Source organism: Ptiloglossa arizonensis, chromosome 7, assembly GCF_051014685.1.
Source record: "Ptiloglossa arizonensis isolate GNS036 chromosome 7, iyPtiAriz1_principal, whole genome shotgun sequence".
Taxonomy (NCBI): Eukaryota; Metazoa; Arthropoda; class Insecta; order Hymenoptera; family Colletidae; genus Ptiloglossa; species Ptiloglossa arizonensis.
In genome coordinates, this window is record NC_135054.1 from 8,711,671 (window position 1) to 8,734,529 (window position 22,859).

The following is a 22,859-nucleotide window of genomic DNA, read 5'->3' on the forward strand; positions in this document are numbered from 1 at the left end:
GCTTTTAATATATGTAAGAATAATGAATTCCAGTGCTCTTCTTTTATTTACGACTATTTTTGACATTTATGCATAGCAAGTGTACTAAATATTGAAGATTAAATTTATATGCACATAGCGTATGATAAGTAAATATAGCGAAAGTAACCTGTAGCGGATGAAAACCTATTAAAATAATTAAACAAATACAGATAAAATGTACACTTTTGTCAAAAATAAAAATGTTAAGAAAAGGTATAAATTTATAAGAGAACAAGGTCCGAAGGAAATAGAAATTTTATTCTTCGAGTGCGTGTGCAACTCGAGTGTGTCGAAAATAATTTTTAGAAAATTGTACAGTAGAAGATCGTGAGAAAAGAAATTGACATCGTCGCGTTTAATATCGATCAAGACCGTAATCCTTAAATAAACATATATACATCCCTGTTTCGACATTTCAATGGAGTTCTATAACACATAAGTCATTGTCAGTGAATCGGAATTTGGTGTAAGTTTGCCGTTGTCCGTTGTTCTGTCATATTTATCGGAACAGTGACCAAGAAAGTTGGCCGATAAACTCGTAAAACGGAAAATTTAACGCGCTGAGAATAGTCCCTGTTGTAGCGAGCATTTTAATAATTCAAACCCGGAACGCGCACGATGCAATAAAAGTAAGGGAGAGAATACCACTCAGTGGTACAATGAGATTTATGCACGGCCATTTGTAGTAGTCTCGGTCAGTTGTCGAGCTCGGAGATGCAGCAACAGGGGTTAGATGTGCTTTGGCGTAACCACGTCCGACGTGGCGGTCTCTGGCGGCAAGCTTTGTCACAAGTCGCCGGAAGTGGTGGGAGATAGACCGTAGCAAGAGAGCGTGCGTCTACGTCAGGGAAAGCTCTGAGCTTATTGGTCCCGGTCCATTGTTGCGTATTGATTGCTGCGGAGCAGTGGTATGGTCGTCCGGACACTCGGTCGTCCTCATCGCCGTTGTCGTCGTCGCCGTCGTCGGTGGTACAGTCGAGTAGGTTAAGAAAGCGGGACACGCGTATAGATAGAGCAAAGTTCTCCGTGTTGTCGTGATCGAAAGCGCGTTTCGTCGCGTACGGTCCATGATTCGCGTTTAATACAATATACACACGTAAATACAAGTATATATACATAAATATATACATATAATGTGACATAGCGTGTGTGTGTGCGTGAGCGTGTGGTGCGCGCGCGTGTATGTGTATTTATTTATTTATTTATATATATAATATATATAATATATATAATATATAACATATACATATATTTATATATATATATATATTTATACATATATATATGTATGTACGCGCGCGCGCGCGCGTATATGTGTGCGTGTGCGTGCGCGCGTGTGTGTGTGTACGCACAGAGGATCTATGTGAATATGTATGAATGTATGTACGGATGTATGTAACCACGTATATATGCATGCATGTATGTGTACATACGTGGACGCACGCGTATGTACATATATGCTGTAGTGGCGTCGGTGGGTTGTTTTCTTGTTGTTTTCTATTTCCTTCTTTCGAGATTGGAACTACCTGCAGCATTAGCGGCGGCGGCGGCACAAGCTGCCGCAGAGTGTGACGACACCGACCCGTGGTGATCCCTTAGCCACCGACACCCTCTGTGACTGGGACCCTGTGAGAGGACTCCGCGGAATACCGTTCTACGTTTCTCGATAAACAAAGAGAACAAGAACCAAAGAAGCAACAAAAAATGGACGAAAAATAAGAACCGAACGTGTCGGAGAATCGAAGTATGCCCGGTGAATATTCGAGCGCGGCGCCGTGCGAGCTGTGCCAGCCGATCGACGAACAGAGATCAGGATCGTTGTGAATACGAGGACAGTGGCGCGAGAAACGAGGGAAATCGGTGAACTTCGTTGCACGGAGACCAAACGCGATCGGTCGGCGTTCGAGCGATCCCGCGGGAATTGGTGAGCCAAGGACAACGTTCAAACGAAGGAGAGAGAGGAAGGAGGCGCGAAAGAGAAAGAACGAGATCGAGTGATCGAGCGTGCGAAAGCGAGAGAAGAAGAAAAGGAAAAGGGAAACGGAAAAAGAGTCAACCGTGGAAAAAGTGGAACGATAGGGATTGAACGGCGGCCGGGTGGGTGAGGGGGACGACAAAGGTGTTTCGAGAGAAGAAGCAGTGACACCGCTGTAGAGAGAATTCGAGTAGAGAGAGATAGAGGGGGGGGGCGAGGGTGGTGATCAGTGAGTGCGTACGAGGACGGTGACGCGGAGGAAACGGTGGAGAAAGGGGGGGTGGTGGTGGTGAGATCGGCCGGTGGTTAGTGCGCGCATACCGCGAAGAAAGCTCGTGGTCGGTAGCTGCAACGAGCCTTACGAGGCTTGCGGAGTTGCAGCGCGTCGTGCGCCCCGTGGCAGCACGAAATTATGAAGCGCATAAAGTGTGCCCCGCTGGCCACCGTTTTTGATAGCCGCCGGTGAATGTGTGACCCGGGGGCAGCAGAGATCCGCCGTGATGACGACCGAAGAGACGACCGAGCAGCCCCCGGTAGACGACTGCCTAAAGGAGCGGAAATGGTGGTGCTTCCTGCTGTCGAGCATCTTCACCTTCCTCGCCGGGCTGCTGATCGTGCTCCTCTGGCGTGCGTTCGCTTTCCTCTGCTGTCGCAAGGAACCCGAGTTCGCTCCAAATGACCCGAAGCAGAAAGAGCAGAAGACGAGCCGCCAGGGCAAAGAGTTCGAGGGGACTTTTATGACCGAAGCCAAGGACTGGGCCGGTGAACTAATTTCCGGACAAACCACCACTGGACGTATCTTGGTGAGTTTCACGTTTCCATTACGTTTCCTTTTTCCATTTGTTTATTATTTCGAGACGTCTTTCCACTCGAAACCGCGTATATATCGCTGCTCGATCGGGCCACGCGGCTCGATCGTCGATCAACGTTGCTTCGTACGGAGCAACGGTTCTCAAACCGGTGCTTTTCTCTAATCGTCGATCATCGAAGCTACTTTTACGTTGCGATAGGTTCATCGATAAGTTTCGTCGTTCGATATTACTTATCGAACAGTACCACGTTGAACAGTAGTGTCGAGTAAGTTTCATCGAACGACGAAACTTATCGAACAACCTAGTTATTGAGTTCTTCGGAAAGTCATTTAGTTTTCCAAAATGGAGAATGTATAATTTAATCAAATGTTTGTACACGCTAAAAAAATCGTGTTTCGTTTTCACCTAAAAAAAAACGAAATGACTTTCCGAATAGTCTAGTTATTATTACTTATTGAACAGTACTACGTTGAATAGTAGTGTTCAATAAGTTTTATCGGACGAAACTTATCGAACAGTCTAGTTATTATTACTTATTGAACAGTACTACGTTGAACAGTAGTGTTCAATAAGTTTTATCGAACGAAAAAGCGTATCGAACAACCTAATTATTATTACTTATTGAACAGTACTAGGTTGAATAGTAGTGTTCAATAAGTTTTATCGAACGACAAAACTTATCGAACAATCGATTTAATGGTTGTTGCGGACGAAAAGGCAAAATTCTCGATGAAACTTTCAAAAACTCTAGTTTTACCGAGCACAATAATTATTGACCAAAATTTTCATGTAACGTGTTCGATACATTTTGTCCGTCGCGAAATAAGCGTGTTTGTGTCCTCGATTAAAGAAATTCATGTTTTATCGATCGCTTCGTCGAAAGAAAATTTTACCACTCTGCACAGTTTTCGAAAGTTGTATCGGTTGTAACAGCTGCCACTGCGTTGTATACCAATTGAAATTCGCATAAGAAAAGTACACGAGTGTTCCATTTTGTATTAAAACGATTCACGAAACGTATTCTGTGTCGTTTTCAACCAGCTTCGAGCTTTAAATTGATGTATGATAAATGCCATCTGGCAGCACTTTTTAGTTACGAAATTGTCAGAGAGACTTCACGCGTTTATGAAATCGGCCGTTTCGTGTGCTCGTAACGATCGAATAAGTCTGATAAAATCGTAAGAGTTCGATCGTTAAATATTTTTGAGAAGTTAACGATATACGCAATTTTATCGTTTTTATACAAATATTTGTAACGAACACGTATGTCGGTTGAAAAACGCGACTACATATTTTTGGCGAATAAAATTACTTACATTGCATCGAACACACGATCGAATACTTTTTAACGACAGTGTATACGAATTTAGGACGATTTTCATCAAATGCGTTAATTTCCTTCGATATTTGGAATAAACAGGTCTTTTTTAAATAGGTACGTTTAACGAGTAATATCTTCCAATAATTGATAGGTGAAACTCTTATGAAGCTTTCGTAGAAGTTTTCGGTATCGTAGATTTCAGCCGATCAAAGATGGAGAACTTCCGATACCATATAGATTGTACATAGAGAGTGCCCTTCAGAGGGAGACACGCTGACCTAATAAACTGTTGACGGTTCGTGTTGTTGCATTTCTTCCTTCGTATTATTGTATCTGCTTTGCCAAGTAATCGTTGAATTTATATTCAGATCGATTCTGTAATTACTTTTACTTTCTCCTTGCCATCTTTTACCTCTTTGTTATCGTAGAAACAGACCGAGCAGTTTCATCGGACGATATTTATGCATCTCTTTCTTCTTCTTTGATGGCCAAGTCGATCGAACGGTACGTTCGAAAATTTTCTAATGGTTCATCGTTTAGTTTCGCGTTAGAAATGTTTACCAGATACACGGTTTGAATGGTAATAAGGTTAATCACAATTGTACACGTGTGATCTTTAGTTATGCAGAAAAGACATTTGTATCTCGAAAAGCAGTCGTGTCTTGTACACGTGACGCAACAGATGTTGGAAGAAGCACGATAATTTCCATTACTTCGACTTAATTAACATTGTTGGCTCTCACCGCAAACGAGTACAATATTAATCTTCTCTCGTATTGCGTAATTAAAAATTTAGTACAAGAATCGCGAAGAATAATACTGGGTCATTTGTAATAGTAATGGAATGCACCTTGAGTTGATGTTCTCGATTATACGTATCGAAATAAACACGAAGTTTACAGTTACCCTCGAATTTATGATTCAATTTCTCTCCTGGCAGTTACAAGAGATATTAGTTGAAATATTCTGATATTAAAACATCGGTGTAATATCGATGGAAAAACGAAAGATCAGTCGTGGAAGGAGTCGCGAGTAATTTTCGGTGGACGTTTTAGTCACGACTGTAACTAATGCGACTAACGAGCAAAAGTTACTCGACACATTCCCCTTAACCCACAAAGTGATCTTTTTTCTATCTACAATATATTGTCCCACATCGTTGAATTTATCCTGTATAGCGATTTAGTCAAAGTATGTTAACTTCGTTACAAAAAATATCGGTCGTATTTTCATATCTACGACAGTGTAATCTTGCGAAGAATTTTTCATACATCTATAAGAATAACGGTTTAATTGCTTCGAACTGTCTTTTTTAACGAAAAATCAATCTAATATTGATACATCGTATTTATAAATCTTGCGACGATATCGTCGTATCGCAACAATGGGAAATTTAATTATGGGTAAATATTTATTTGCAATTTCAACAGTTATGTGTGCAATCATTTCCGAAGAATTTAATATTGAAATTGCAAGTATCTCGATTATTTTTAGCGACGCGTAGAAAGGAAATGTTTCATTCAACGGGGACAAATAATGTAATAAATATTACTTTCTGAAATTTCAAGGTAACATTAATTACGTTTATCTTGTTTCAAATTTAATAATGATATCTTTCTTGCTCGATTTTTCATCAAAATTTTCTTACGTTTACGTCAAGATTTAACTACTGTCGCGAAAAAACTTTCAGTTGTTTCGAAATTGGTAATTTTACGATTTTTGGGAAAGATCATTTTTATCGCAGTATGTTTCGCCCGGGATCGAACATTTTCTTCGTGAAATTATTACCGTATATCGTAACGGGCAACGAAATTGTTTGCAACCCTAGCTGACTCATTCTGTATTGATCCATTTCGTCTTAAAAGGATTTCACTGATAGTGTTTACATATTTCAAACGTTATTCTCTCTATATTTTATCGTATACGTTGACGTGCACGCTTCACACAGAAATTTATTGCACGTAATTTCTATTACGTGCCACGTACAACTCTTTTCCACTTGTTTTTTCTTTTTTTTTTATTTTTCACGTTTCCATACTGGCGCCTCGCGCTCGCAGTTACCAATCTACATTATCTTAAGCTACCTTGTCTCGCCGCGCCACTTTACGCAACATTCTTGCCGTCTCTTAACATTTTGTAAACTTTATTTATGTTAGTCATTCCGCTATCCCTGCCACGTTACACGCTACTCTTTATATTCATCATCTTTTCATTAACTACACATTCCATTTCTCCCCATCCCTGTCACTTGTCTTATAATTTCCTCGTTCATCGTATCTAGCTTCCTTCTATCTCAGTTTCCGCTCCATTTTCTCTCTTTTTTTTTATCACACGGTTAAAGAAGGATCGCGCCAATAGATTAGTAATCCTATTATACTCCCTCGACACTTTCATCTCATTCGTTTCATTTACCATTAAACCGACGATCGTAATTCTCGGTAGTAAAAACTTTGCGTAAGGGACATTACGGTGGATTTCTCGTTTTCTTCGGTTGCGTAGAAACCATTGAGCGTGTCCATGGTGCGGGAAACGGTGAAAATCATTAAAGAGTTTATACGCACGCAATGCTCTAAACACCCATGCGGTTCCATGAATGGAAAGGGAGTCCTCCGTGCGATTTAGTACGAGTATCGTATAGTTGCTGGAACAAATATGTATAGTGAAGTACTTGAAGCGCACTCGAGAGGTTTGTTGAGCGATACCGTTGCTGGGAACAAGCCGCCAAATATGTTTTTTTCCTACTGAAAAGTTGTCCGTTGACCGGAGAGCTGTATTTAATGGATCTTAATTAGAAAATTGTTTCCAAAGAAAATTTTAATTATTAAGAAAATACTGTAGCACGTCTTCGTACCTTTTCAAAAGAAACGAGACGCGTTCCTTAAAAAAAATGGAGCCGATATCGAACCAGTATTTAACCCCAGATTGTACACTTTTTAATAATCCTTGGTAACAACGCGTCGCACGGAATAAAAGAGAAATTACTTTCAACAAACGATGCAGACCTATGGTGTAATACCAATGAATACAATACCAAATTGGTTTCTGTGATCGGAATAACACATTCGTAGAATTGTCACCTTTCTATTCAGCCTGTTTGATTCGTCAACTCGAGAAGAATGTGTTATTTCTTGTACTCATTCGTGTCTTTCACTATTTTAAAAATTTTTTATACACTCACCCAAAGATTGGTATTGGTGTAATCTACGTATATCGTAACACGCTTATCAACGTGTTTTTATTCATTTTTAAATACGTGTAGACGTTTACGAGGTGTACAGGTCAGAGCGTTAGCGCTGAACAAGGATCGCTCCTGACTCGTCCCTGAATTGTTGACAACCCTTACTCAAGGACACCACCGTCTTCGTTCTCCGGAGTTTTTTATTCTCACTGTATTTCCTTCGCCAAGTATTACGCAGCTGGTGACCCAGTTTTCGTTCGTGGAACCAGACACGTCGTCGACTGAAGCAGGGTGTAGTTTTTACGCATTGCGTGTTCAGCCTTTCTCTGTTTCGAAGGTCATCGGGTCTATCTTTTCTTACCCCACACGATGGTTCACAAACGAACGGTATTATTTTAAAACTCGTGCACGTTAAGCACGCGATCAACAACCAGGTTTCGCAAACACATCTTTAACCGTGGCTAAAACACGGAATGTCTAACGATTTTGGAAGAATATCCTTCCATTTTAGGTGAACTCGGTGTTTGATTCGGAATGAGTTGTTTGGCGAGGCCGAGATTCATAACGTTTGTTCCAATGAATGTTCTTCGTATTGGATTCGTAACGGTGAATCTCTACAGAGGCTCGCATTCAAAATTGATGCGTACTTGTTTCATATTGTTCATAAAATTAGAAGGTTACTTTTGGATGCAATTTTAGAATACTTTTTACGTAGTGTTATTCGCGCGTGTGTAAAGAGTGATGTTGCTTTATCGATTTTATAGTTAAACGCTTACCAGAGCAAAGAGAAATGATAGATTGTATTATCAAAAATTGCTTCAAAAATTTTATCAGTTTGGATACAAATGTCAAATGACTATACTGGAAGTGTAGTGAAATTTTTAACAATATGTTTAGAAACGATGAAAAGCGGCAAAAGAAAATTTATGGAATATTAAGTTTATATCTGACTTTCATTTTGTGTCAAAGTTTCTTTCATCCACAAAGGAATTTTGCCTAAATTTTTCCATTTATTGTAAATTATGCATTTGTAAAAATACATTATCTATACGGATTGTGAGTGTATTTCATTTATGCATATATTGTATTTTACAAAGATCGGTGCACAGATGAAAATGGTGGACGATTTTCAGTACGAGTGACCGTACATAGTATGGGGGTGCATGATTGCGTTTAGTGTCGGTTTATTGCACTATCTGGACACGTTTGTGACACGTCAACAAACATTGCCACCTTGTGTGCCGATTTTCTTCGCAGTCAGTTTATTAAGGCACAGTAAAAACGGATAGAAAGAGAATCGATGTCAAAGTATCGATAAAACGTGATAATAAAATTGTTAAGCTGTTGAACAAAGCGTACGAGGAATGCACCATGCAACGTGTAACTTTTCACAAATAAACGAAAAAGATTTCAAGGACTAAACAACGTCCACGAGGAATACAGAACATGTTCGAAAACTTCGTCGAACAACCGTTCGAACGATCATTGAGCAACAAAATCTTGATAAAAACAATATGTACAACATTCTGCGTTAACAACCGTTTGATCTCGTTTGCACTCAATCTACTTGTTTGTTAATCTATCTGAAAAAATCTCGACGACAATATTAAAACAACCACCCTATTCGCCACTCGATGTGTACAAAAATTGTACCAATTTTTGCGAAGAAAAAATTGAAATACTAAATACTCAGAAAGTAGAATAGGTTCATAGAAAACGAACGATATATCACCGATTAAAAGACACGGTATATTCTGTCTTTTAATGTACGGTGTAGCTACAGAAAAAGAATAACGTTACCTATTCGATAAACCGATGTAATTGATGTAACTTCGTATCACGGAACGTTTAAAAATTATTAGCTTCATTTTCGACAGAAGTGTGGCAACTTCGTTCGTCCAGTCAACACCGAATACAATTCCATTCGATTCACGAACAAATTCAGGTTAACAATACCGTTCGTGCTTGTTTTTTCAATTCCAGCCAACACGCTGTTAGATACACCGCAATTGTGTTTATCGTTACGAAGTTTTAGCATCGCGAAGTTTATCACAGATCTACTTTTTGGCTTAAAATATCATCGCAATTACTGGCCACATGACGTGTGCACTTGTTTGGAAGTACTGCGTCATTTTTATGCCCGTAGTTAACTTCTATAGTTTGTCCCAATTCGATAGAGTATATATGTATGTGTGCTGTGCTAAGAAGTGTGTTTCTAGGTTGAACGATGCCGTGAAATGCAAATAAATTTGACATAAGGAATCTTTACACGAGGCTACACTTTCCACTATTTCTCTGGACTCGTTGTAGCGTCGAAACTTCTCCTAACGATCCTCTCCAGGATTGTTTGTGCAACGGCTGCGAAAACATCGACAATTTTTCCTTACCAAGTTATATCAATGCATACTTCGTATCGACTTTTTCGACGACCATTTTCTCGATTATACATTTACGACTTCGCTTACTAAAACTAGGCGAGACATTGTCGCGCATAAACCACATATGACGCACAATTTCAAGTGGGACATCTTCCAACAATTCATTGAACTCGTTTCTTAAAAAGTTGGCATAATATTCGCCAGTTAATCTTCCAGTGATCAAAAATGGCCCGACTAAATGGTCGCCAATTATTCCTGCCTATGCATCAATGCTAAATCGATTTTGTTGACACAGTGAAACTTTGGTACACCGTCTCTGATAAATCGGGTTTCATTGATAACAAATAACCATTGTGGAACATTCTGAATGACTATACAAATCTGTGGCAATCATCTCTAGTATGCCACTGGGGACTATGAGAAAGTCTGCACCTTGTGTAAATGTATAGAACTGTTCGTCGTTCATTATTATAGATACTATGGAATTGTAAACATTTACGAGCCTCGTGTTCTTCATTTAGCAATCATTCTATCGTTATTACTGTCATTTTGGTTCGTTATCGGAGGATCTGTTCCTTCAAGTCTACGAACTTAGTGGTTTTAGGTCTACGGTAGATAGAGGTACGAAACGAACCAGTATTTCGTGGACATTTATGTATATTCTTTCGAATGTTTTCCTATTTGGCAAACGTCTATTAGGGAAACGTTCCACGTATAGGTGGGTTGCCAAAACGTTGCAATCGGCAAGACTATACGTTAAGTGCACATTTACCATTTCTACACTTATATACCCCGCCATTGTCGCTTTAAATAAAAACTATCACAGAGTGCACTAGAAATGCTAAATATTCGCTCCACTTATCCAGAATGTAAACTGAAGCGTTTTAATAATATTATAAAAGAGGTTACAAACTGTCAGTATGGTCGTATATGAGGTACAAAGCGTTGACAGTAAAGAGCTTAGGGGAATCAATTATGCTGGCTGAGTTTAAAACGAGAGTGATTGAATTATAAAAATACTTGTAACTCGAAAACAGGGTCAAATACGACAAATGTTTGTAGGAACTTTTTTCATTGTGTTTGCGTGCCGAATTCGCTCCCGAAGTTATGCTCGTATGTTTTACTATATGTACGCCGCGCGATACTGCTGTATTTTAGCGTCAATGTGAATTTAAATATGATTTTTCACGTAACTGAAGAAGCACAGGTATTTATTTCCTTTTCGATAACTTCGATACATTTGTTCTTCGTATTTCCGAAATTGTTCACCTTTTATTTTTAATCGCGATCGTAAATAAAACTGAATTTCAGTAAAGATTTATTTAAAAGTAAAAACATAAATCATGTTTTGTACCTTATCCGTGTTAAAAAAAAAATATATATATTTTCGATAACGTAATATGGAACAAGCCAATTCCATTTTCGGGATCAATGTTATTGCTGTGGTATCGGGAACAAGAATTTAATATCGAAGATTATAAAATAAACAAACGGCTTGACTAGTTTTGTAATACAATCGTTTGAAAGGTTTTCGATATCTGTATCATGTGCACGTGACGCGATTAATTATTAAAATTTAAGTACGTTTCAGATATTTCGTATTAAGTTTCGAAAAATAATTTCAGTTTTTTCTCTACGTGGAAATAACTATCATAGTAAACATCGAGCATACAATCTATGATATTTAAATTTCTAAATCGATTTAAACTATAAATGTACTTGTACTTGGATCTGCTTACATTTTATCTTGCGTTTCGTTCGGTTTCGTCAGCAAAAATGATATTATTTAATCACGGTTATTGCACGTTCTCAAACAGAATCCTACTGTTTCGTTTACTTTACAGCATACTTTCTATGCTCTGAAAATAATGACAATAAGTAGGTAACATTTATGTAATGGCGACGTGTCTTAGAAAGAACGGTGTAGGTTTCCCTCTAATCTAATCCAACTGCGATTTCCCGAGTAGCTGCTACTGCTTGAACGAACAGCTGTATCGTTCTCCGAAGTAGGTGACGTGTGTCTTACTTCTCGCGCTAAATTTTATCGAGTTATAGAAAACCTCGTGCAGTAGTTATTTCACTCGTCTTATTATAGAATGCTCGATTCTGATGCTGAGACTGTTCTCTGTGCAAAATATGAGTAATCGACTACCCCAAATATGGATACTTTATACGTACGCGCATATCAAATCAACAGTCAGTTTCAAACAAATTTGTTGCGTTTACGTTTTACTGATCAATTGTAAGATTCATGGAGAGAATATTAATAATGATTTCTTTTAAATTTCTGCTCGTAAGTTATTATTATTTATTTATATTTCTATTTTGCGCGAATAGAGACGAAATCGTATATAATATTTTTCGTAAAATAAGCAAAAATCCATATATCCACATTTCATATTCTAGACATCTGAAACATTCTTTAGGTCCTACGCACTGCGTAGAGTACCGGTGATGCAATCACGCATAGGGCGATTCCTCGTGCAAAAATAAATTGAAAATGTGCAATACAATTTTCCCATACGTGCCTTCGTTTACGAGAAATTCGATTTTGAACATTGGTCGGGTATGCGTTCAATCAAATACAGCATGTCTGACCAATACACGTTATTTCTACTTGGGCTGCTATCTGTAAACATTGATAGTGTTACAGTATTATCTCTTTTAATTGGTTCTAAATAGTCGGAAGATAACAAGATACGCGGAAAAGAGATAATCCTATACCACTGGCAAGGTTTACAAATACCGATACAAGTAGAAATAGCGAGCTATGGTCAGCCACGTTCGCTAAGTACTAAAGTAGAAAGCTGGAAGGATTATTGCCGGTTTAAAGGGAATGTGATACCATGGGGAAGTAGAATGTGTACAATACACAGTAATTTTTGTTTTGTCTCCGATCTTACGAAGGCTGACTACGTCTGATCCAATACGACGCGTAATTCCTTTCAAGTCTGATCTCACCTAATCCCATCTACTCGTTTACTCTATCGCACGCAAACACGACGAGTTTTTATAACTGATTTCCTCGAAAACCGAGCCTCGGATAAAAAAATTTCATTCCACATTTTCGATTTATTTTTGCAGAATAAATCATCTTTGATCCATTTCTATTACCCCCGCCCTATATCCCTCTCGTATCTGCAATATATCATTGATAATACGAGCTTCACAAAGAAGTATTTATAACAAGAAATAGTAACGATAACTACCGTTTCACGGTTGTATTTCACACAAAAGTATAGAAATATACATAGATTGTAATAGGAATAAATAATACGATCTTTGTTCTGAAATCTAACCCAGATTTTTGTTATTTCTTTACATATTGATAATCTCATTTTTGCAATAAATTACAGGCTAATGTACCGCATCGATACACTAAAATACGCAAGTGTAAAGGATTCAGAGTAGATATTAAATTGAAAAATTGTATCGCGTGATTAACAAAATTAAGAAAGCTAACCGAGTTTCTTCGTTTAACGTATTATTTCTCGTTTAAGTGGTCAGTGACGATGCGATAAGGGCATCGCGTAATGTCGTTTTTACGATAAATTACGGGCTAATGTGCCGCATCGATACGTTAAAATACACAAGTGTAAAGGATTCAGAGTAGATATTAAATTGAAAAATTGTATCGCGTGATTAACAAAATTAAGAAAGCTAACCGAGTTTCTTCGTTTAACGTATTATTTCTCGTTTAAGTGGTCAGTGACGATGCGATAAGGGCATCACGTAATGTCGTTAATTCAATGCCATATTGCCTTGAACATGCATTGTCGGGCGAATGTATTTTTACGCTGTTGCATTGACGAAGGACTTTATCGATCCTCGACTACATCACACACGCGTTCCCTGCGCACAGTCCTCAAATTACGCGATGACTGTTGTTCGTTTGTTGCGTCATGGCGAAGAATTCTTAACACATTTCTGTCCGGCGCCATCGACGCTCGACCCTCGCGTTGTAGCCGATGGAATTTCGTACCAGCATGTCAATACACGTTTATCAGAATCGTTCTAGCTATAAAATCGTCCCATATACTGCTCTAAAATTTCACGTGGATTCTCATAACGAATTGTGGCTCGACTTGACACGTTCGGAGAACAAGTTGCATTCCAACGAAGGAATTCAGGTCTCGACTTGACCTATAATTTTACGATGTCCTGTATAACGATCATTCTTGCAGAGAAATATTAAAAATTTCTTTTCGCAATATTATCTAAATATACGATACAAATAGAATTCATCGATGGATTCGTTACCGAATAAGAATCTGTTAAGAACCCTCCTATCTAAATTTATTCAATATCTGACTGTTGGAACTAATAGTTCTAGTTAGTACTAATGACCAGATAATGTTGACTTTTGTACTTGTACTTGAGCTAGACGGATACTTATGTCAATATTCTTATAAGGAAGAGGTAGAAAATACGAATCGAGGTTAATAAAGATTGATTTGATATATTTATTTTTAATCGTTGCATGTGTATGTGTGTGTGTGTGTGTGTGTCTAAATGTTCCTCAAGTGGATGGCGCATGCTCGAATCTTGTTTTGGTGTCAAGCGCCGAATAATATGCCGTCACGGTTGTAAAATATATTTAAAACGCAGCCAATAAAACGAGATTCCTTGTAACTTGACGAAAGAATACGATGTTTGTTAACATATTATTGTTCGGCGCCATCGTTGCTCGATTCTTGCTCGAGGCTGTCAAATGTGGCAATGGTGTGTCAACGTGACATGTTTATAGAAATCATTTCGGTTATAAAATCATATTATACATTCTTATATAATTTTATGTGGACATCGCAGTGATTAATGGCATCCTCTACTTTATTTTTTTAGGAATAAAATAATGTACTTATTTTATCGTACTCGAGATACTTTTTATAGACATTTTTGATAAATTGTAGGAAAATGTAATTTTCCTGAAAATCACAAGCAACGATAAAAAATTGTTACTCCAATCAGATTATACTTTACTACACAACAGCAAATTAAAGTTACTTTCCATCACTTTTGACAAAATATCCGTAAATAGTTCATCGTATATTATCATTATATGGAGCTATTTTTATTTACTTTTTTATTTGTTAAACGAAGGGCAATCCTCCCGTAATATAGCGCAAATAGGTTCTTAACCGTTAAATACAACACGCGGTAATAAATCTTTGAATTTCAACTTATCTACAAATGTTTCGCCAAATATATTTCATTTGTCGTTACATATACAGTTCTATTGTGGTCATTATCATGATTACGATCGTATGCTTTTTAAAAAAAGATGGAAAGAAAAGCCATTTAAAAAAGTAAATTTCAGCACAGTTCCCATCACGATTTCATTTTTTTTGTTTTTAAATGAATATTTTTAAGCAAAATGAAAGGCATTAATCAAGGTGATCTTGAAAACGTTAGTGTTATTTGTTCGTTTATTACTAAACTACAATAAATCAAAGTAACAATATTTGTTTTGCATATTATACTCACACACATACACATACATACACAGAGTGGGAAAAATTTGTGATTCATCCATAAATGTGTATATACATTATAGGGGAGGTATAAACATTTATTACTTACTTCGTTAATAAAATTATTAAAGATGATTTCCCCTTACAACATTGCATGTCTTGTATCGACGTTTCATGGTTTGTCGAACACGTTCGAACATTCTCTTGAAAGTGAATTTCAAAGTTAGTAATGTAATAGGTTGAACAGTACTTGTTCAATGTTGTACTATTCAATAAGTTTTATCGAACGACAAAACTTATTGAACGACCTAATACTGTTCAATAAGTTTCATCGAACGACAAAACTTATTCAACAATCTAGTATTGTGTCTCTAGAGTTCGAAAACTCGCAAACGTTAAATGTTTTGTACCTGTAGGTAAATTTGTTTTGTGTATGGGAGATATTCCAATAATTGGGAGAGAATTCCAAGTGTAGGAACGTGTGTGTTCCTATGATTGCCAATTCGTTGGTCCTTGAGAGTTCTTGCGGACTGTTCTTGCGTTGTTCTTCGAGTTGAGTTCTTGAGTTGAGAGTATCTTCTTGTGATCCGAGTGATTCTATTCTTGAGTCGAGTGAACCTTCTTACGTTGGATATAAATAGAAAATTCGGATAGCACGAGCGATCGGTGATTACTTCTATCTGTAGATTTATTGTTCAAGGTGAAGGATGTGGCGATTGCTGATATGCGTTTGTACGACGGAAGGAAAATCTGATATAGTGCAACTGATTAATGTTTGGCAAGAAACATGCTGCCTTAGTGTCGATTTCGAACGAAGATTGTACTTCATGTGTATTCTAGAGAAAATAATTGTCAATTGTAACAGAAATTTTGAATCGTATTGAGTTAGAGGTTTTAGGCAGTCTCGCAGAGATTCTAAATTTAATAATTTCTAAAACTAAATTCTAGTAAAACTAAATTCTAGTAAAACTAAATTCTAGTCTTGTAAAACTAAACGACAATTGTATCTTCAATCAGAAGATGTAGCGAAATTACCGAAAAATCTTTAAATAAATTATAACGACACAATTTATAGGATCTATCTGTCTGCAGAAAAACTTGATCACTTTTTATGTTACCTTCCCACAAAATCTACGTTTTAAACAGCATAAGTATAGAAACAAGTTGTGCAAGTACAAATTCAACCCAGATAAAAAATCTCTACCTAAATTTCGAACCAAATCACGTATTCCCTGAAATACCTCTATTTTCAGAGATGAAAAGACCTGCTCTCGATTCGTCATCTGTTAATAGCTCTTATTCTATCCTTAAGGGAGTTTGGTACGTCACAGAGGAAATCACGCAAAGGAAAAAGGCCCCAAAAAAGGCAAAAATGTTGTACCCTCTAAAAAAGAACTTTCTACGCAAGAAGTTTCAAAGCAAGTGCAACCAGCGATACATTTTATTATGGCTAGTTTCGAAAGATACCTACTTGATGTAGAAAATATCGTGCAATTCTTAACAGGTACCTTTGAAAATCGAAATATTTCAACGATCGCTTGAAACTTCACAAAAGACATTCCAATTCTCGTTAACATGCACCATGACATCAAAGAACTCCTTTCTGAGTGAAAAGTCAAAAGTCACATCGTGAAAATAAATGAACGTCTAAAAATTCTCGACAGTTTCGATGCAGTCAGTGGAAGCTTCAATATTGTTCGAAATTCAGAAATATAAAGTATTATCGTATTCAATAATTATATTACAAAATACACTGTCACACAACCGACGCAGATATGAAAGTTAAAGCAGAGAACAAACATTTAAGAATTCTTTTTTGAAAAAGAATTCAAGAACTGTACGATCATGTTTGCAAGAAATTCAGTCACGAAGAACAGATAATCTAATTTCCTCTGTAACACGGTTAACAGCAAAAATGAACAAGTGATTAAGTACTTTCACTCAAAATCAATGGAATGGAATGATAAAACGAAACACGCAAAAAGAAAACGAAATAATTGTATTTTGATAGAGGACTTCAATGCCCGTCATAAAAATTGTAATTATCGCTATACGGATAAAAATGGAGAAAAATTGGAGAACACCATAACAGAATATGACCTAAATCTCCTTAACGACAACTCCCGTACACATATCAACTTGTGCCGGAATTTAAAATCTAATCTCGACCTAACACTCTCCACTTCCAACGTATCGGACATAATAGACGTAAAAATGTGTGAGGAGATCTGGAGCTCAGACCACTGCCCCATTTTCGTAAACGTAAATGCGGAAAAAAGTCATTATAAGAAAAATCTTTCAAGTTAAAAATCACACGTACAGAATGGCATATTTTTACCGAGAAACACGTCGTATGTTACAAGGAATTCTTCTCATTCGAGTACGATCAGCTGCCTCTTAACAGCAAGTGGTTTTTCTAGAGAAAGCTGTATAAAATTTAGTAGTCCTGTGAAAAAGAAGAATTATTCGAAGAAATCCAGTCTCATGGTAGGATTCTGGATCGAAAAAATGGGAACATACGAACAATTTCGAAGATTTAATAAATTACAAGACACTCTCCGCTCTAACAGAGAGCTTTTTTCAATTACAAAGAAGGAAAACTTCAAAAAGTTTGTAGAAAGTACTGACTTTAGGACAGATCTAAGATATCTGTAAAAAATATAAGATATTAAAGCACAGTTGAATTAAAATAACACATCGACTCTAAACCGAAAATTTACAATCAAGATATAAAAAGAAAAGCGCCTTAAACAAGATAAGTTCCTTCATGGACCCAAAACAGATCTTAACTGGTTTCCATTATGCAGCCAAAATGAATTCTTCGATGTACACTCTCCTTTTGATGAACTTAATAGTCTTTTAGAAAAATATAAAATCAGCTCCTAGAGCAACTGGTATTATTTATGAAATTCTGAGGAAACAATCCATAAAGTAAAACTCCTGAACCTGAAATTACAGTCACTCCTAAATACAGACACGATAGTATCAAAATCAAATATTACTGCGTGTCTTTGTATCTTCTCTTTTTCGAAAGAATAGAAATGAAATATTTAGGAACATACTACTCTTATATAAAACTGTAACCTCAGGAGTGAATCTCTCGAGGTTTCAAATGCTTAATGAATAATACAGACAAAAGAATCTCTACAACCCGATTAGTACGATATTCGAGTTACGAAGTTCTAGAATTAACCGTGTAAATTTTACGTTCAGTGCGTTACCGTACTTCCACCGAAACAACAGCTGAATAATTTCCTTGCCCAACGACGAGACGAGTTATTTTTAATACACGTGGTACAGGTGAGCTTCTGCTGTACGATACGTATTCCAGAGAGAAAGAAAGCCCATTTTTGGCAGAAATGATCGTTGAGACGCAACAGCTGATTTGTGGGGAATTTCGCGAGAAGTCGATCGGTTTGTAGAAAAGGAAAAGAAGAGAGAGAGATGGGAAATCCGGTGACTCGGTACAGGTAAAATCTTCGCGTATCGTTACAAAGGACGTTAGCTAGCGACTGACGTTTCGACCGTGCTTATGACCTAATTGCAGGCACAGCAGAAGACGGTTCGATTGCGGCACTAAACCAAATTAGGGGCAGAGACAGGACACGAAGAGACAATACGATTTCGGCTAATTTGCGCAGCAGAGACAGGAGTATCATAAACAAGAGTTTGAGATATTCTAGCGTGGTTTCTCGATACGTATGGAAGCGACAAATGAATTTCCAGCAGTTGAAAAACGAACGGTTGTTCGTGTTTCCCGTGCGATTCTATCGTTTTATTTTCAAACATCCGGATGCTGATATTTTCGATATTTGCATATATAGTCGAGCGAGGCTTCTTTTCATCTTAAGTGCTTCAAGTGTTTCACCACTTGACGAAGTCAACTTGGGTAGAATGAATGCGAAAACGCGCGGCTTGTGAAAAGATCGCCAATTGTCTCAGCAATTTAAAAACGTATCTTCAGACGTGAGAGAACACTCCTTTATGTAATCCACTCTGTAAACGCGTAATAAACTTTTAGACGTACGAATCATAAACTGTGACGTACTGTCGTCGTTACACAACAGAAACAACAACTCGTTAATTACTTTGAAAAACCTTCGTCTCGTTTAGTTCAATTTACGTACGACAAACGGAGTACGTAATTCTTATTACCATGAAACATAATTCTTTCGAATTATCGTTTTAAATTGTTCTTCATTTTCTGAACGAATGCATAAACGTTACTCACGTTTCTAGTATCTCATTTTACATTAGTTTTTAACGAGGACCCACGGATTGAACATTTTCAATGGAATTTTTAGACAGATTGTTAATTTTAGTTATTCGAAAGAAATCTCTGCGTTTCGAGAAGTTTCATAGAAACTTTCCAAACGAGTTCGAACAGTTTTTTCTTTCTCCGAAGACGAAGAACGAAAGTATTTGTTCCTCGAAATATGAGGTGCAGATTGCAGTCTGGCATTTAGGCTAACGGAGCTTTTTTCGAAATTGGATTTAACGCGGAGTGCCAGGGTAGTCACAGTTGGGCTATTTCATAGGGGAGTCATAAATGGGAACGCCGTCATAATGGTATTGCAGAGACAAAACCGGTATGTATATAATACATGCCTATTTGTGTAGGATTATATACGCGTTTCATTTGCCGCGAGAGAGATTTCTGCATTGAATGCAATTGAAGGCAGTGGGCGTGCCTTTGCAACTGTAGTTTATTAACATTCACGTTAATCGTTGATCGATGAGGGATAACGCAGGCATGCTCGTATGGAAAATTAAAGAAAGTGGATTTCCCTGGAAGTTACAACTAAACGAACATCGAATTTTAAACAAACCACGAGTCTGGGATGTTTTCTCCATTTTTAGAGCAAACAGGAATTAGACTCGCACCAACCTTGCTTATGTGCAGTTAAGTGGATTTAACCATGGATTACCATTAAAAATTCTCTACTCTCTCTAATTAATCCCACAGTTTGTTTACATTTATTGTGGACTTGTTCGCCAAATTCCTCCATCTATATTTACTTGTATTTTTAATGTTACGAGAATGGAAGAAGAGAGGATTAGATAAACACATTTCGTTCTGTTCTTTTCTTTTTATGAAAGAATATGCAAATGTTATGGCTCCTCAAGATTACTTTTCTGAGTGCGAGTAATGTCATAAATTATCTTCACTCTTGTAGGAGCCATCTAACGATTGATCGTGTAACGCAATCATGGTTGACACGACATTTAAAAGACAAGCGTAAAGTGTCATTTTTGTATAAATCATATGGCCCCGGTGTGTTGGATAACAACGGCACGGTATTGTTATAAAGCCTAGCCTAATGGTTCGGACGCTCAATGGTTAGGCCTTCGAAGCAGAAGTGTTGAAACGCAGCAGAACACTGTACAAAAAGTCTACGACTTCTGAAAAGGAGTCTTTAACGTCATAGCCCGCAGGTGTAGGTCCCTTCGGAAGGCCACTCTTTCCTCATTTCATGTTTCTTCGCAGAAAATTTCTTCGTCGCTGTCCTCTTGGACATTATTGCTGTCGTAGCGGTGCATCGCTGTTTGTTTTTGCCATCGAGTGCATTGCTTTTTCATTCAAATTTATCGCACGATAAGTCGTTACGTTTGCGAGCTCTATTAGACATAATTACAGTATGCATAAGTAAGCGTGAACCACAGATAAGACCGGACCATGAATAATGTACTCCGTTGCTCGACGAACTGGTTTTTATAGGTTTGATTGTCTCTTCGAACTCTTATCGACCAACACTCCTCCTTGTTTGTGTCTGGTTTTTAAACAAACTGTAATTCGAAGAATTACAATCGTTATTCGTTAAACTGGACGTAACGTTTTCTTCTATTATGTAGTCGATTTTTTTTTTTTTTTGTCGCTCGAGTAGATAGTAAAAATATCGAGAACATATTTAGCGCATGCACATGTCAATGCATCAACTGGGTGCATATAACGCGAGTTCTCGGCTGTAGAAGCGGCTCTGGAAACGTATAGTACAAGTAGCATAAATAAATGAAGAAGCACGGCTAGTGTACTTTAACTATCGATCGATTTCGATGGTTGGCACTATTCCAGATAACGGCACTTTAAATTTCGAATATTACCGCTACACGTTGTGTAAAACGGTCCGGCAGATTATGTCGGTAGCTTCGAAATAAGCACGTGGGCTAACCATTAAAGAACGTTCATTAACTTTTCGAATAATACGCGAATAAATTTTTGGCTCGTAGTTAATTCGAGAACTTTATGCCCGAATAAGGCTCTCGTCTGCTCCAATTACAAGGGAATATTTTTGCAATTGTACAACCAATTTTATAATTCGACACGCGTCTATTTTTCAATGCTCTTCGGTATTTTTATTTGTTCGAATTATTGTGAAGCAGTTAAACACGAATTCCAAATGTTTGTCCGTACGGTCTTTTGCACAAACATTTTAGTAACATTTTACTGTATCAAGAATTACAAAACGAATTATGTTTAGTTTCGTGTAATAATTTTGTACCTAAGAGTGTGAAGCTATTTCTATATAAAAGCTCTTTATTTGCTATTTGTGTATTGCTTTACCATTTGGGCGTAGCTCAAGTACTTCGTAGAACGCTTTCCATAAGTATCGGACTTTGCACAGTGCAAATATTGAAATTAGGTAATTCAAGTCCACTTTTAAGGGCGTTTTCATATGATAATCGGGCTAAAAGTGGATCCATTCGTTTCCTCTCGATGACTGCATTTTATGTGCAAGGTGGACGAGTACGGTTGATACAACCGGGAATATGACGCTTCGTTGTAAAGAAATAAAAAATTAAAAAATGTAAAATTAAATCTTTTTTAGATAAGCCTTCATTTTTGAGAAAATCAATGTTGAAAATTTCTCGGGTACTCGTACGATTGAGTTTCGTTAACGTGTCTCAATTACTCATTAATGCTACTTCGTGTTAGTGTACGTAAACATTAATATTGATATAGTATTATCGCACTATCTGCTTTAACTAGTTCTAAGTAGTTAGAAAATAGGAAAAAAGATGGAAAATAGATAGTTCCGTATATTCGGCAAGATTTACAATTATCAACGTGAGTAAAAGCAGCGAGCAATGGTCAGACGCATTCATCGAGTGGTACTCAGTTGCGCGCATTTTTTCAAATTAATTTCCTCGAAAACGAAGCCTCGTACGAAAAAATTGTAATTCATATTTTTAATTTACCTTTGTACAACAAATCGTTATATATCATCTGTATTCGCCCGCATGTTTCTATGTATAGAAATCGCAACATATCCTTTGACCGCAACGTCAGCCCGGTTACGTGAACTTAATGGCTCTCGTTGTAAACTCCAAACGCAACACGAACTTGTTTCTACTCGAGGAGTAAAAGTTTCATCGTAATTCAGGGTTAGATTTAACAACAACGCGAATCAGGATTAAATTTACTAACAGTGTAAATATATTTTTAACGTTGAATTTCTACTTTCATACTATATCGATGGTAACATTCGTGTGTAATAAAAATATATATCACTATCGTTTATAGTATAATCAGATTTATGTAACTTGTGAGAGGAAGAATTATGCACACAGCAGTCAACATATAAACATACTCACTGTAGATTTTGTAACACATATAACGCAACATGAATTTTATGACACATTTCGTACAAATACTACATGCGTGTCACATACACTATACAAATATTGCATACGTGCAACACACA

General features: G+C 37.3%; 1 protein-coding gene across 50 annotated transcripts in view; it reads left to right on the forward strand.

The window, feature by feature from the left end:
- Positions 1–2,255: 2,255 nt before the first annotated feature.
- Slo (calcium-activated potassium channel slo) overlaps positions 2,256–22,859 on the forward strand; it is a 149,382-nt gene continuing 128,778 nt past the window's right edge. For 24 of the 50 annotated variants that reach the window (XM_076315903.1, XM_076315906.1, XM_076315922.1 and 21 more), the window contains exon 1: positions 2,258–2,799. In XM_076315903.1, the coding sequence (XP_076172018.1) occupies positions 2,497–2,799 (303 nt within the window). In that variant the 5' untranslated portion in view covers positions 2,258–2,496. Of the gene's footprint in view, positions 2,800–22,859 lie in introns of all 50 variants that reach the window. The other 26 variants (XM_076315901.1, XM_076315913.1, XM_076315951.1 and 23 more) reach the window with 2 other exon arrangements.